General features: G+C 38.6%; 1 protein-coding gene across 1 annotated transcript; it reads left to right on the forward strand.

The window, feature by feature from the left end:
* The first annotated feature begins 1,740 nt into the window (after positions 1 to 1,740).
* Tmem74 (transmembrane protein 74) lies at positions 1,741 to 5,827 on the forward strand. The gene is made up of 2 exons (XM_027949237.3): positions 1,741 to 1,828; positions 3,784 to 5,827. Exon 2 carries the CDS (start codon positions 4,181 to 4,183, stop codon positions 5,096 to 5,098), a length of 918 nt encoding a protein of 305 aa, XP_027805038.1. The 5' UTR covers positions 1,741 to 1,828; positions 3,784 to 4,180; the 3' UTR covers positions 5,099 to 5,827.
* Positions 5,828 to 16,033: the final 10,206 nt, after the last annotated feature.

A 16,033-nucleotide genomic window follows, 5' to 3' on the forward strand; every position in this document is an offset into this window, starting at 1 on the left:
ATGATAACATAATAGTAGTAATAAATAACATTAATATTATTGGGTTTGCTTTTGCTTTTTAAATCGCAATGTAAAACTCCTTTTATATTTTGTTAACTTTAAGTTATATGAAACTAGTTTTTGTTTTCTCTAAGTCTCCTCCTTTGGATATATACTTCAAGTTCCTCCAGCATATCTTTGTACAACATAAATTCAAGTTTTTTTCAGCATCTTAGTTGCACTCTTCTGGATGTCCTACAGTGTCTTTATGTCCTTTTTGAATACGTAGTACTAAGAATAGAATGTACCCCTGTAAATGAGTCTCTACAAGCTAGTCATTGAAGGGGAAATGGAATAGAGAACCAGAAAAAAAGATATTCTCACTGAAGAACAGTGTAACAAGCAAAAGAAACCATAATACACATGTCATGAACAAACAAGCATAACTGACTAAAAAGAGAATCATGGGGAAAAAAAGACTTTTAAAGTGTTGGATTATAAAGTCCTTGGAGTCATGAGACTGTGACTTCTATCCAGCATAAAGGCAAAGGAACAAAACTTGTCATTACCGGAATCTAGTCTATCTCTTGAAAGCAAGCAGCCATGGCTACTCACAAGCAACAAAATGTCTTCAGTAATGTAATCCCTCTGTGCTCCCCTTAACTGGAAACAATAAATGACCCTGGAATCACCCCAAAAGAGATGCCAAAAAAATTGGAGAGGACTCTCAAACTACAAATGTCCTGGGTCTTTAGTTTTGGCTGCTGCACTCCACTCTGGGTGAAAGAGTTATAATTCAAAGAAACTGCCTTTCCCTAGCCTAGGAACCACAGCTCAGAGGCTTCCACCTACAGTTTTCCCTTACTTTTTACCCCTACTCTTGCCTTCTGGTCTTTCTTCTATTTTTTCAATATAACATAAATACTTAGAGTCTGTTTGGGTTTAGAGTCTGCAGAATAGCAGTTGCGTGACCTGGACAAATTACTTCTTTTTAACTCAGTTTTCTCTTCTTAATTTTTACAGTACCTTAAAAATTAATTGTGAGCATTAAATGAGTTATGAGTACACAGAAGAAAGCCTGGCAATAATGAAAACTATGCTAATTGTGGTTTTGAGTCATTATTATCCACAAATTCAACAGATACCAGATACTGCACTAAGCAGCGGTAATAAACTGATGAACAAGACAATCCTGTACCCTCGATAGTCACATTTCTCTTGATTTTTTGAGAAAGGTTATGACTTTGGAACCGCACTCCTGGATGCTATTTTAGAAGCTACTATTTATTGTCTTTGTAACCTCGTATGACGCACTGCATCTCTCAGAGCCTGCTTCCTCATCTGCAAAATGAGGATTAATAAAAATCAATTTCAAAGATTTGTTCTGACCATTAAATAAGACAAAATAAGCAAATTACTTGGCACACAGTTGGAACTAAACATAGACTTCTTTCCTCCTATGCCATCCTCACAATCCTTGAGGCTGGAAGAGCCCATTCTTAGCTTAAAAGCCAGCACTTCTTTTGGAGTGCCAGGCAGGAGTATAGAGGCAGAGAGCAACTGGTTAGTCTTCAGGAAGAGGCAAAACAGAGGCGGTGGAAGAGAAACGGAGACCGGAGGCATGCAGGGGCCGCCTCCGAACTACAACTCCCAGGATGCTCAGCAAGAGGGAGCGCCCCGCCCTGCCCCGCCCCGCCCCACCCGGCTCGGCGGGTGCTGCCCACCCGGCGGAGCCGAGCGGCGCGCAGAGGCTACAAGTGCCGCGGCTGGGGAGTGGGGGACTTTCTCCTAGAGTCGTGCACCGGCGTGCGCGCGGTGCTGGAGCCGCACCGGGTGGCCAAGGCGGAAGGTGAGTGGCGGAGAGCGGGATGGGGAGAAGGCGCCGGGCATGAAGGAGAGAGCCGGCAGCATAGTGGAGCAGGGGCGCGTGTCCCCACTCCCAGCACTAGGTTCCTGCTTCCCCTACCGGACCTAGGCGGACGCAGCCCGACTCAGGGTGCCTTAGGTGGGCGCAGACTTCACCCGGAATGGATTGATTGATCCCGCGGCGCCGGCGGGGGACTCTGCTGCTTGCGGCTGGTTCTTCCCGCACAGAGCGCTCAGGACGCATCCCGAGGTCGTTTCCCCCAGAACAGCCTCACCCCAGTCAGTCTCTAAGCAAATTTTATGCCTTTAATTGACGGCAAAGAGATGAGGGAAAGTGCTGTCCCCTCGCTTTAAGGTGCAGTCTTCTTATCTGTGTTTTAAAACATACCAGAGAAAAAAGGAGAGGACAGAAGAAAAGACCTTTTGCTGGCCCCCTGGGATTATCCATTCTCCCCAGAGAATGGAAGCCCCGGATTCCGGGTTTCAAGGAAATCGAAGTACAGCTAGTGTATCTCTCATAGAACCAACAGAGTCCCCCTTTTAAGAGGCATAGAGGCAAGAGTGGATATTCCTCTCCCTCTTTGTTACATATTGGAAGTCCTATAAGGAACCCTGGCGATTTTATCCAAAGTAGTATAATGTGATTAGTTAATTGTGCCAAAGGTTAATCAGAGTGCCTAATGCCTGAGGGATCTGCAAGATGAGTCCTCATTTTCAGTAATTGATGAAAGCTTTTACCAGCACTTTCCTCATTGAGGGATCTTTCAGTAGAGGAAAGCTTTGGTTCACTTGTGGTTTCCTTGCACTTAGTGGTTTTTTTTGTTTTTGTTTTAGGTGCAGAGAAACTCTAATAGGAGACACGTTTTTGTTTGAAAACAAAAACAAATCTCTAATGGGTATTAGGAACTGTGTGCTTATACCTTAAGTTGCCAGGTTGACCTTAGGTGCCCAGTGTCTGAGCCTCTTAAGAACTGTTGGGGCTGTGGATTTTGAAGAATAATAAGTCTTAGCCTTCTAGTTAAAATCAGTTAGCACCCAGGGTTTGGAATCAAAATAAAAGGAGCCCTTGGTTAAAACTCCTATATTTAGTGATTGTGAAAAGTGAATTATTATGCGTCAGAAAGGTGATAGAGACAAGAGAAAGATGGACAGGTGGCTTTTTGCCCAATCCAAAGTTCTGTCCCTCAGAGGTTCTATGCTGCAGCAGAGGTGAGGGAATGTCATGGATGTAAACTTCCAGATACTCTTGGAAATAGCTTCTCACCTATTTGCCGGACAGAACTTTGTGGGTTTACCATTTGTCATTTATTTTACTTCTAGATTGGGTTTGTAAAAATTTCTGGTTGATCAGTTTCTTGTGCTTGTCTGTTAGCAAATTGTAGGGGAGGGAGAAGAAATTCTCCCACTGAGGGGCAGTATCTAGGAAGAGCAGACATGCAGGCTGTGTGTGTGTGTGTGTGTGTGTGTGTGTGTGTAGGAGTGGGCTAGCTCATGGCATTTTTTGCAAGGATCACAGTGCAGTGTGTGATCTACACACTTTGGGGACCAGCACATATTACCCGCAAGGGGATGGGGCAGAGTGGAAGTACATGAACAAGCACCATGTGATCTTATAAATATAGGGCCTGGGGCCGTGTGACTTGCTTATTGGATATATGAAGTGTAAGGTTGGAAGAGGTGGCAAAGTAAGCCAGTCTTTTCACCCACTTCAGAGTTAACTGAGTCAAACATGCTGAGCCCCTTCTACAATGGAACCCAACAGATAGGAATATATATTCTTAAAGCTAATCTGTACCAGATACCAGAATGTGTTCTGAACTAGAGTGTAAACATGCAATCTAATAGAATTGTTAATAAATCTGTGCTTCCCCAAGTCCTCCAGAAATTCAGCAGCTCTTAAAAAGGGCCCCTGTCTTTCTCATTTGTGTCTTTCTGCAGGAAACCTGACTCCTCATTTGAGGGATCCTGTCACAGGAATGTGTGAGTCCTTGGATAAATTTGGCTTGGTGACAGCAGTATGCTTTTTCCAGAGACACTGCCACTTCCTCAGTGCTCCTTTTCTACCCTGACCTAAGTTTCTCAGTGTTAACCCCTGTAGCAAGTGAGAAGATTTGCCCTTTTCATACTTCTCTGCTACTTGCGACTCTCTTTCCCTTCTTTTGCCCCTTTTAGGAGGAACTGGGGCTGAGGTGCTGACAGCCAGGGCTGCAAAGAAAATGGGGACTTTAGAAGCAGCACTCCTGGCAGTACGATCTTAATTCCTTTTGGGTTCTTACCTAAATTTGTTGCTGTTGGCAGAATTTCTAGAAGCTGCTGGGGGATTTAACTAGCTCCCATGGAGCTCCATTACCTTTCTAAGAAGAGCAGCCAGGCAGACCTGTGCGATGCCATGGACCATAGTTCAGGAGGGCTTCCTGGTGACCCTATAGATGTAGCAGCCATCAGGGCTGCTCTTTGCTGTCAAAAACACTGTACGTCTACACCAAGATTATCTGGGATGGAAGGGTCTAGACATAGCCCTTCTCCAGCATCCCCTTCCTCCTGTCTGCAAGACAGTGTTATTCAGCCAAACTTCTTCCCACCAGGACCCCTTGACTCAGGGAACAACCAAATAACAGCAGAACGGAAAGTCTGCAACTGCTGCAGCCAAGAATTAGAAACATCTTTTACTTATGTGGATGAGAATGTCAACTTGGAGCAGCGGAACCGGAGGTCCCCTTCAGCAAAAGGCAGTAATCATCCTGAAGACCTTGGCTGGGGAAATCCAAGTGAATGGTCTCATGAGGCTGCCATATCCTTGATCTCCGAAGATGAAGATGACACCAGTTCAGAAGTCACATCTTCAGGGAAATCAATTGACTATGGTTTCATCAGCGCCATCTTGTTCTTGGTCACTGGCATTTTGCTGGTGATCATTTCTTACATTGTCCCACGAGAGGTGACAGTGGATCCCAACAGCGTGGCAGCCAGGGAGATGGAACGTCTAGAGAAGGAGAGTGCAAGGCTGGGGGCTCATCTGGACCGCTGTGTGATTGCTGGGCTCTGCCTCCTCACACTTGGGGGGGTTGTTCTGTCTTGTTTGTTAATGATGTCTATGTGGAAGGGGGAGCTCTATCGTCGAAACAGATTTGCATCTTCCAAAGAATCTGCAAAACTCTATGGTTCTTTCAACTTCAGGATGAAAACCAGCACTAATGAAAACACCCTGGAGCTGTCCTTGGTAGAAGAAGATGCTCTCACTGTGCAGAGTTAATTGTGATTATGAATTTCTTGGAGATTGCCTTGGCATTTTATAAGGAAAAAAGGTGTTTTTTTTCCTCCTCAAAATTAACAGTGCAATTTATTTGCCAGCCAGAAAAGTTTATTTCTCAAACCAATAGTCAGTGAGTGTTTTGCATTGCTTCTATTTAGAAGAAAAAACATGTAAATTGCTTAAGAAATCACAACCAGCTACACCTATCTTTCTGAGAGCTGTAAACTAATCTTTAATGGCTATGAACTTCTATAGCAAAATGCTTCTAATGACCCAATATACAAATGATTTCTTTTATACAAATATGGGATATTATTCTTTGGGTACTAGGAGGTCCCTGATATCATGGGATCAGTTGGCAACTGATTTTGTGAAAAATAAGCACTAATCACATAAGAAGGCTAACATTTAATTCTCAAAGGTGCTTATTTTCTTGCTGAAGTTTTCTTACTGTAATTTGTCTAGACAATAAAAATACAGATTTGGTGATGTGAATATCATTAAGCTTGAGGATGTTGGTCATTTTAAAAAAATATAAAAATGTCAAATTTAAAATTATTCCTGTATTCAGAAATGGCAACTACATATATCATTGGGATAAACTTTCTAATAAAAACTATATAAATCATCATAAGACTAAGGGGAAGTTAACCCACAGAGTTAATGCCAGATATTCACCAGTGTCACATGCCATTTTCCTTGAAATAAAATTAGTTATTATAAATTTTATTTTCTGTTTCTAGTGTTGCCATCATCCTAATACCTGTGCTTTTGAAGTCTTTGCTTGTTCTCACACTAGAGAGGCAGAACATGAAACTTTTTAAATGTATCTCCAGACACCTAACTTCTAGACAGGTCTGGGTCACCATTGGCTCTGACATGCTCCCAGGTGATACACTGTTGTTATCTGGAGCAAACTTCCAGTACAATTCCAGCTGGATCCTTGGGTACTGTGCCTGGCAGGCTGTATGACTTAGAACAAGTCATCATCACCTCAGGAGTCATTAAACCCACAGCCAAAAAAATCACAATGGAAAGAGAATGAACAAAACACCCATTCAATGGAAATTATTCTCATCACCAGAATTTGTCTCCTAGCAAAGGTCTAGCCATCATTCTGAGCACGTTATATTTGAGGCCCCCAGTAATTGTGCTGGGGGTCTCAAAATGCAAGGTACCTGGTCTGTGAGAGGCATGATGGACAGTGTGGCCACAACTTTGCAAAACACACACCCAGTCTCCACATTGACACTCTGCCTCTGTATGGCAGTTGTTCAGGAAGGTGATGGAGTGTGCAGCCTCAGGTATATCTTGCATTGCATGATTGTTCCTTGAGTGTTCCCCTCCTCTTGCTGTAGAAGTTGTAATTTTTATTTGAGTGTTAGGAGGATCATTGGAGTCATCTTAAAGAGGACTGGAGCTGGGAATGCCTGTGAGAATACAGGACTGAGGGGATGAGGAAGTAATTTCTTGTTAGCTTCTGAAGTCCAGCTAATTTTAACACCTGAAATTTGTGTTGTTGAAGACTGTAAGACACGGATAACTTCAGGGGCAAAGTGTGAGAGTCAGGATGTTTATGTGGAAGAGCTCTTGTTGATGTCAGATTGATGAGTGAAGTACATTGTGTATTATAAAGGGTTAAGGTGAAATGGGAAAAGAGGATGAGAGAAAACAGGTAGGTAAAAGAATTGGGTGAAAATTATTGGTTCTTTGTGCTCTTTGAGAAAATTTTTTGTTTTCCTGTGGCTTTCCTGTCATGGTTTGTGTTGAGGTCACCTTACCAGCTGTATCAATTTTACATTCTGGAGTTTTATAAATTGTCCTGTTCTAGCCCACTTGAGCCATTTTCAATGATGTTTAGGCAAGAAGGGAATGATCTGCTTGGATGCGTGAGTTGGTCTGAGCTGTGTTTAAGAAAGCACTTAAAATACCTTTTAAAATCTCCATGTTTATTCATAGAAGCTAAGTGAGATCAACTGAGTTTTGTTTTTATTTGTTGGTGAGAGGATTAATTTGACAAATGGTAAATTAAACTGAATTAATTTGTGGCCCAGTTTTCAGTTTTTGATGGAGGATGAGTTTGAGAATCAAGTGTGAAGAAGTCTTTTCAATTCTATAAAATCGATGATAAAGGAAAAAAAGTGAAAGCTGACTTGGAACTATTTAATGAATCTTGCCATGCTACTAAATTATATAAATGTGGTCTAAAGGCAATTTTTTCTTAAAAGGCTATTTGGGAAAAGAATATACTCAAGGGGAAGAGGTAAAAAGACTAACCAGTTATATTTCTTTGTTTCTGAGAAGTTTAATTTTCCTTCAAACTTAAAATTGGAAATTAGTAAGTAAATGCTTATTTCAACATTATTTATATTAGCTCATGTATTGAGAACACGTCACTTTTAAGATTCTACTTTTATGAAGGCAGACTTTTTCATCAAAATGGACCAATACAGAAAATCATCTGGATGACTCCTTTAGACTGTGTGGACATAATTCAGATAATTGCCTCCTCAGCTTTCCCCAGGTATTCTCTTTGTGTTGCCCTCTTCCATCTTGTCAGTGCTTACATTCCAGAAGAAGATTACTTGAATTTAAAATGAAGGTCACACAAGCAAAGAAAAGCCCGTAACTAAATAGACAGTTGGTTCCAACCTGACAGAGTGTTTTTGGTGCCAGAAGTACTTAAGCTAGACTAGGTGAGAAATGTTGCAGACATTGAACTGACAAGAGTTATAGTATTAGTCTCGGATTCTTCATGAAGATTTATGACCTTATATCTATCTCTTCAACATGGTGCTGGTTGTTATCGATGAAAGTTTTTATTGCTAGACCTGAAAAAACAAAACTTTCATAGGTCCTAGGCCTTGAATTTATTTACCTGGGTTTAGAAGTCTTAACTCAGTCATCGTCCTTATCTTAATATGACAGTTTCTCCTTTAGCACTATGTTCCAACAGTGTGAGGACCAGAAAGAAAGCTGCCTTTCTCTTTACTATTGGAATCTGTATGCTGCTTATGGACAGTTTAAGCTTCATGATATTTTTAATAAACCATTAAAATAGGACACCTTAAGCTGTTTGTGGTAGAGTTTACAAAGAGTTTTCTTTGCAATTGGGAGTCAGCCATTGGGAGCTCCTAAAGCAAACTGTATACTGGTCTTCTGTATGAAGAATGTCGTCTTTCCACGGGACTGGGGTTGTGGCTCAGTGGTAACACGCTTGCCTAGCATGTGTGAGGCACTGGGTTCAATTCTCAGCACCACATACAAATAAATAAAATAAAGGTCCATTAACAACTGAAAAATATTTTAAAAAAAGAATGTCTTCTTTCCAGGTTCCTTACTGCATAATTGATTTGTGGTTTAGAGGTTTGCAGAATGGCTGTGAACCATAAAGTTTTTGGTGGCCAGAGGTACTTTTACTCACATGTCTGCTGTGTCCCCTAATTCTATGCTACTTAGGTATACTTGGCCTTTTCATCATAAGCTTTTCTGTCAGATTAAAATATGAGTCCACCCTACTTATACTTACCTGTTTTAGGAACTCAATTGGAACTCAACTCATATCTTTCAAGGCATAACTATAGACAGAGAGACTCTCCCACCCAGATTATTTGAGCCTTCTCTTTGCACCATAGGGTGATATCAAATGAATGAGCCCCATACCTATTGAAAATCGAAAAGTAAGAGTCTAACTGGGCTTGGTGGTGCATGCCTGTAATCCCAATGATGTGGAAGGCTGAGGAAGGAGGATCGCAAATTTGAAGCCAGTCTGAGCAACTTAGCAAGGCCCTAGGCAATTTAGTGAAACCCTTTCTCAAAATTTAAAACATTAAAAAAAATAAGACTGGGGATGTGGTTTAGTGGTTAAGCACTCCTGGGTTCCTCTGGTACAAAAAATAAAAAGAATCAAGGTCTATAAAAGAAAAGCCCAAGTGGCTCTATTTTTTGTTTGTTTTGTTTTACTTTGTTACAGGCAGAAATTCTAAGCAGTTACATTTGAACATTTTGGGCTTCATCTTTCACATGATCAATGGTAAGTAATACAAAAACCTGGATTCATCATCTAACATTTTTTAAAAAAGCATTCTATTTATCTGTTAGGAGAAGATTCCTTAGCCTGAAGGTCAGATTCCATTGTAGTAATTAATGCTGCCACCAGAAAATATGGTCTGACAAGAGATTAACAATCTTAGCTAATGGTTTACCTGCTACAGCAAGATTTAATACATTAACTAGATTCCACAGCAGCAAAGGGATAAGACAGATTCTTACAGTTCTCTGTAATAGGTTTAACCTTTCCTGGAATTGGACATAAAGAATGACTATGATGAGAAGAATTAAATGAAATCTCACTGGCTTTTCCCAGTGTATAAAGGTTCATAAGACAGAGAATTAACACATCGTCATTCAACTGATTTTTAGCTGTATCATTTTACGGTCCACATAATATTCTGTAATGTTCTCTTCTAACGCATGAAAATGAACATATATCTTGGGAAGTCATTTGTCTGACTATGGCATCGACACAGTAAAAAGATGTTATTTGAAACATGTAAAACTGATTTTAAAAAAATCTGTGGCTTACATGTAAGAGTATACTTGTGGTTTATGTTTGCTAGTGTGCAAGTTTGTGTGCACATGTCTATGTATGTAGGATATATTTTATAGTTATGGAACTTTAATATCCCAAAGCAATTGTTAGAGTAATTTTCTTATAGGAATTGGATATGCCTTAATGTTAACTATAAGAACAAAAGTCCTGGGCTGGGGATGTGGCTCAAGCGGTAATGCGCTCGCCTGGCATGCGTGTGGCCCGGTTTCTATCCTCAGCACCACATACAAACAAAGATGTTGTGTCCGCCGAACACTAAAAAATAAATATTAAAAAATTCTTTCTCTCTCTCTCTCTCTCTTTAAAAAAAAAAAAAGAACAAGAGTCCTTTCACAGGTCATGAATGAAGAATTTGGAATCAACCTCAGAATGAGATGTCATAATTATATAAATCTATTTTGGTTGTACAGCATCCCAGAAATGTTTACTGAGGTTTTGGGTTTTTTTTTTTTTAATTTCAAAGTCATGTAACTGTGGCATATTCAAATGTATTTTAACATGAATTATGATTTTATTATAGGGAAATATGGGCAGCATATTCCCTTGCTCCAAGTTTTACTAACTCTTCTGTTTCAGGAACAGCCAGCCTGTTTCCCCACTGCCATCTTTATGGTTTCTACCCAGGCTTCAAACAAATGTCATGTAAGAAAGCAAAGATGGGTAATTCCTTTAGGTTGTATTTAGAGTTCTTACTCTGTGGTTCTTGTTGTGTTTTTAATTCTCCTTTTCTTGCCAAACAAAAATAATTTGGTGTTGCTTGTTTGCTTTTTGATATTATAAGCAGCGATTATCAAGGTTTTAAGCTTTTTCTTATGGCATCTGATGCTTTATATATTAATAGCAAGTGCATCATGTCATTTTAAAATAAAACTATTTATTAAGATGTTTTTATTGTGTTTGTTATCCTTTATTAAAATCTGAATCTGATGCAAATTTGGTCTTTTTCAAATTAGGTATGAAATTATCTGTGTGAAAAGCATTAAAACTAACACCCTCAATTCTACTATATCATTCTTTTTGCTACCATATTATGAAACAATGTAAACTGTGCCTTGTTTATGTATTTATTGCTTTTATGTATGATACAGTCAAAGCTGTTTGGATTTCTCTAAATTATTCAGTACTGAACATAGAGTGTGAATTCCAAGATATGGATAAAAATATGTGAATAGGTACTTTTAAAGAAATCACTTGTCTAAAAATCTAGAATGCCTTTAGGTGAGAAACAAATATTGAATGAGTGTATGCCCATGCTCTTAGTCTTCTCTTAATCCAATTTTGATCTCCATTTTTATTTGAGGAATGCACACAATTTATACTATTATGTGGAATTTTATCCTTATATGTAAGTGCTGTCACAGTCAAGAATTCTGTAAAAAGACAATTGGAAGTGAGAGACTTCATATATTATTCCACCTTATAAAACAAAAATTGAATCAAGATTCTTATATATTACAAGGGAAGAAAACCTAGTTATGTCTTTATATAGTTTTGGTTTGAAGTCCTTTGGTTTTTTTACAAAAACTATCTCTGATAATTCAGGTGAAATAATAATTCCATGCTGTCCCTATATGACTCTTGTAGGTCAACAAGAATGCTTTCAGGACCAAATACCTTTTAAAATTGTTGCTGGTTGCTAAGCTACAGGGAGAAGAGAATCTGAAAGGTCTCAAACAGGCACTGCACTGACTCAAAATTAAGTAGCCAAGACAAATTAGATAGCCCCATGCAAGACATGTGTCATGAAATCGGAAGTTGGAACTGTTTGCCAGATGACACTTAATGACTACCATAATTTCTAAGGTCTTTGTTTTGTTCAAGCATCTTATCCTTATGTTCTATAATGAGCACTTGATCAATGTAATAATTTTATACTGGGGGCAAAACAATTCTAACCATTTTTACAAGAAAGGCATAATTTCCTAGTTCTTCATTTAAAATAGAGAAGTTATCACAACTCACCTTAAGATTACCTATATGATTTTATTATATAGTTTTAATCATAAAAAATAGGAGATTGAGCTAACACCTATGCTTTTAGCTCAGGGACAAGAGGAAGTACTTATTTTTTTTTTAGTCCTTAATATGTATTTTTCCATTTATACCTTGCCTCATTTAATTCTCAACAAATTCGTGAAAAGCAAGTGTATAATCTGCATGCTAACAGTAAAAGTTTGAAGCTGACAAATATTACATGACTGCCCATAGGTATATAAATAAAGCAGTGGATAAAGAAAGCCTAGGACTCTCTTATTGAAAACCCACATTTAATCAAAATTAGAGGGAGTATTATCTTTATATGAAAATCAATTTATATTGGCTATTTTATTTTGTATTTATGTTTTACAAAATTAGGTAACAGTCGCGTGATTTAAGAAATAAGAAAACCTTTCTATAATCATACTGAATTCTAATTTTAGATAATATGGTGTTTTCTCAAAATATGAAACCAAATTCAAACTATAAAACCTTCCAGCCATCTCATTTTCTACCACTACTGAGGTAAGCCTATACTGATGGATCTTGGATCCATCTTGGATCTTAAAAGAAAGTATATTTTTTCTTCTTATGTGCACAGTGTATGTGGTGTATGGGAAATTTAGGGAGTTTCCATCAAGAGTCCAGGAGGGGAGAGAAAGCTATACTATCTGCCAGACATTCTGCTTTCATGATGGTGTCTTGCGGAATCTTTATAGTACATGGCACCATAAAGGCTTCAGAACCAGGAAAACCAATGACTCCCAAGTTTGAATGCTGCCTGAGCCACAGTGTCTTCATCCATAACACAAGGATAATACCGTCTGTATTGCAGAATGCTGAAGAAACTTAAGAAATAAAAATGACAGGAAGCCTGAGACAGAATCCCATCTAATGTTCCATCAGTAGAGCTACCATTATCTCTGTGGGATGCTTTGTAATGGCAGAATTGTGGATTTGGAATGTACTTGGGATCCTCAGTCCATGTTGATTACTGCTTGACCAAAATCAGATTTGGGACATTGTAAGTAGTTATTCATCACCATCCAAAAAAAAAAAAATATTTTCCTTTTCCCTATTCCTCCTCCCATTCTGCTTTCCCATCATACTTATTCTTCCTTTCCTTCTGTCCTCCTCCTTTTCCCTTTCCTCCCTCTCCTTTTCTGTGCCTTCCTCTCTCCCTTTCCTTCTTTGTCATTATTATAATCACCTTCTTTATCCTCCTCATCATGTTGCATATCCTGTAATTCCACCATCATGGACAAATCCCTCCAAGAAAGAAATTTACATTTGCCTTTATAGGACAGAAAACAATGTGGAAAACTGTCTTTTGCTTAATTGTGGAATACAGTTCACATATAATTTGTACCATAATCCTCCAGACCTTGATTTATCATAGTTCTAGTCATTAACATGCTCAGTTATATTTTGAATGGGAAGAGCTTTTAACATAGAAAATTCCAACAAAGTCCTTTTATTTGATTAAAATAATAATTCTTCTCCTTTTCCTTCCCTTTTACACTTATAGTGTTAAAACTTACACAGATTTTATTTAGTGATCACTCTGGCAAAAGATGAATCATCTTCCATTTATGCAGACAGTAGAGTTCACATGCTTAAATTGAGTTTATCTTTGAATTTTGTTTAACCTTGCCCATATTCTGCCAAATTAGCAAAAACTGCTCTGGAATCCAAATGACATCAAGAACAATTGCTAAAAAATCGAACTCATTTTATAATTAAATGGCATATTCAGCAATGCCCTCTGCTGCCAAGTGGATCCATAGCAGAGAAACCAGAGTACCAGATCAAGAAAAGGGTAGAGCCAGGACCTACCTTGAGCTGTACCTTACACAAATGATGAGCTCAGGAAAGAATGTCCTGGTTACTAATAGATGAAACACAGCTGGGAAAAGACAGGTGGTGGACCCTAAACAGTTGAGAGATGAGGCTGAGAAAAACTTGAAGCCAGATATCAAAAATCATCCTAAAGACAGCTGTTTTGGATAACTCAAAAGAGCACTAATCTAAGAGGTGCCACGCAGGGGTCAGGAAGCAAAGGAATTCAGGATAGAAGTGGGAAAATTTAAGCCTGGTTATTGATACATGGAACTAATGGAAAACAAGTGTGCAAAAGCCAGTTTCTTCATTGCCAAAGAAGCTGTGAGCCTTTGACTATTTGAGCCCTTTAAAACAAAACCCACCATAAACTTCAAAATTTATACTAGTAGGAAGCAGTCTGAAAAATTTGTACAGCCCCCAAAGAAGTCGTGCTCCTGAATATCCATTTTAGATGTGTCCATAGGGAATAAAAGACAAGGATGATTATTCTAGAGGCTTAAATGGTCCTGTGGGGAGGCAGGGTTCAGAGAACATGGACAAAAGAGTGCCTTCCTAAAAGCAGAATAGGGCCTAATTGAGGAATTTACCTATCTCCTAGGTAGAAGGACTAATAATGCCTGCCTGGCAAAATCTTAGCATTTTTATAGACCAATAATTACTGGCACCAGGTTTCTTGTGGCCACCAAATCCCTGTTCCATCAATGTATATTTTACATGAAATATAACTATGTTGTTGTTATTGTTTACAGTTTTCCAGATCACAAGAAGAAACATTGCAAATGCATGGATGTATTTTGGAGGTCTTGTATTTATAATTGAAAGCACTGTCTGGATGTATCTTTGAGTCATCCTCCTTGGGGGTTGAGTCTACTCCTTCTGTAAGAATGGATAGACCAGGGAAGATCCACCAAAAATCCATGTCCCATCTTCTTTGTAGAGTTGTTGATGGAGAGCAGCAGCCTAACCCAGGGCTGCATAACCAGATCATTTCATTTAGATGGATCCAAATGACTTTTCTGCACCAATGGAATGTAGATAGTGATGTGTGCACCTTCCTGGCCGAACTGGGTTAAGAAACCAGCATGACTTTATTCACTTTTCTCTCTAGTAGATGGGTGAAGCTATATAAGAATTTAGAAGCCATGTTAATGATGGTAAATCCTCAATCACTGGTTATCGAGCTGTCTGTCCCACAATTATTCAGAAATTTGGGTTGATTTCATCAACATGTGGCTTTCAAGGTCACCCTGGTTGTCAGTATCTATCTAGCAGACAGATAAAGAGCATGGAATATTTCGTAGGAAATTTTCACATTCAGTTGATTACCACTCAATATTATTGTCACATTGAACTACAAAGGAGTCTTGGAAACAGCATTATAACCAGGAAACAGAAGAAATGGGTTTAGTGAATAGCTAGCCATTCTCTGCTGCAAGGTATGAACTGCTTATCGCTAATTACCTGTTTAATGTTTGCTTTTTCTAATTATTTTATTCATTTCTGCTTATCAAAATCTCTAGGTTTTTTTTTTTATCAGAAGAACTGGATTAAGTATCTCATGGTAAGAATCTCAATTTCTATCAACATCCCAAAATTTAGTGTCTTAAAAATAACTTTAATCATCCCACACAATTCTGTTGGTCAGATATTTGAGATCAGCTTAGCTGTGTGGTTTTTAGCTCAGTGTTTACTCGTGAGGTTTCAGTCAAGATATTAGCTAGAGTTTCAATCCTTTTACTGGGACTGAGGGATTCTATTCCAAAGTGGCTCACTCTCACATGGCTGATTTGATTCTTCACTACATGGATTTTTCCATAGGACCTACTGAGTTTCTTCACAATATGGCTGCTGAGTTCCCCTCAAAAAAGGAATCCAAGAGGGAAAGGAGGAAATTTCACTGTGTTTTATGGCCAGGTTTTTGAAGTCATGCACTGTCAGATCTATCACATTCTAATCATTAAAATAGTTGCTTAATCTACTTCACAGTTCAGGACTGTGGGACTCAAATCTCCCCCCCCTTTTGAAGAGAGGAATATAAAAAAAAAGAGTCTGTATAGAAACCTTCCTATTAGTATTCTGATTTTTCTAAATTATTTTATCCTCTTTAATTCTATTAATATGGTACTTTTTAATTTAATGATATTTTAACATTTGTATTTTAATTCCAATTTCTAGGAATGTTAATTGCATCTTTTATTTAGGCTATATTAATGATAGTATTGAATTTGGTCCTTAAAAAAATTAGAGCTGACTCTGGACCTTGCAGAGAAAAACCAAGCTCTCACCTTCAAACTGAGGGAGACAAAGGTCTGTGAGTGTGGGCTGTAATGATCAATTAACTGACCCAAAGGAAAAGCTGAGCACTCCCCTTCAAAATAAAAGTTGTGTATCATGATTTAGGGGGAACTTGCAGTTCCTGTCTCTTTCTCTCCTTTTCATTGCCAAATCTGCCAGGTCTCAAACACCCATAGTTTTCTATTAAGGTAGATAATCATTGGTATGTC

Source organism: Marmota flaviventris, chromosome 15, assembly GCF_047511675.1.
Source record: "Marmota flaviventris isolate mMarFla1 chromosome 15, mMarFla1.hap1, whole genome shotgun sequence".
In the NCBI taxonomy this organism is placed as follows: domain Eukaryota; kingdom Metazoa; phylum Chordata; class Mammalia; order Rodentia; family Sciuridae; genus Marmota; species Marmota flaviventris.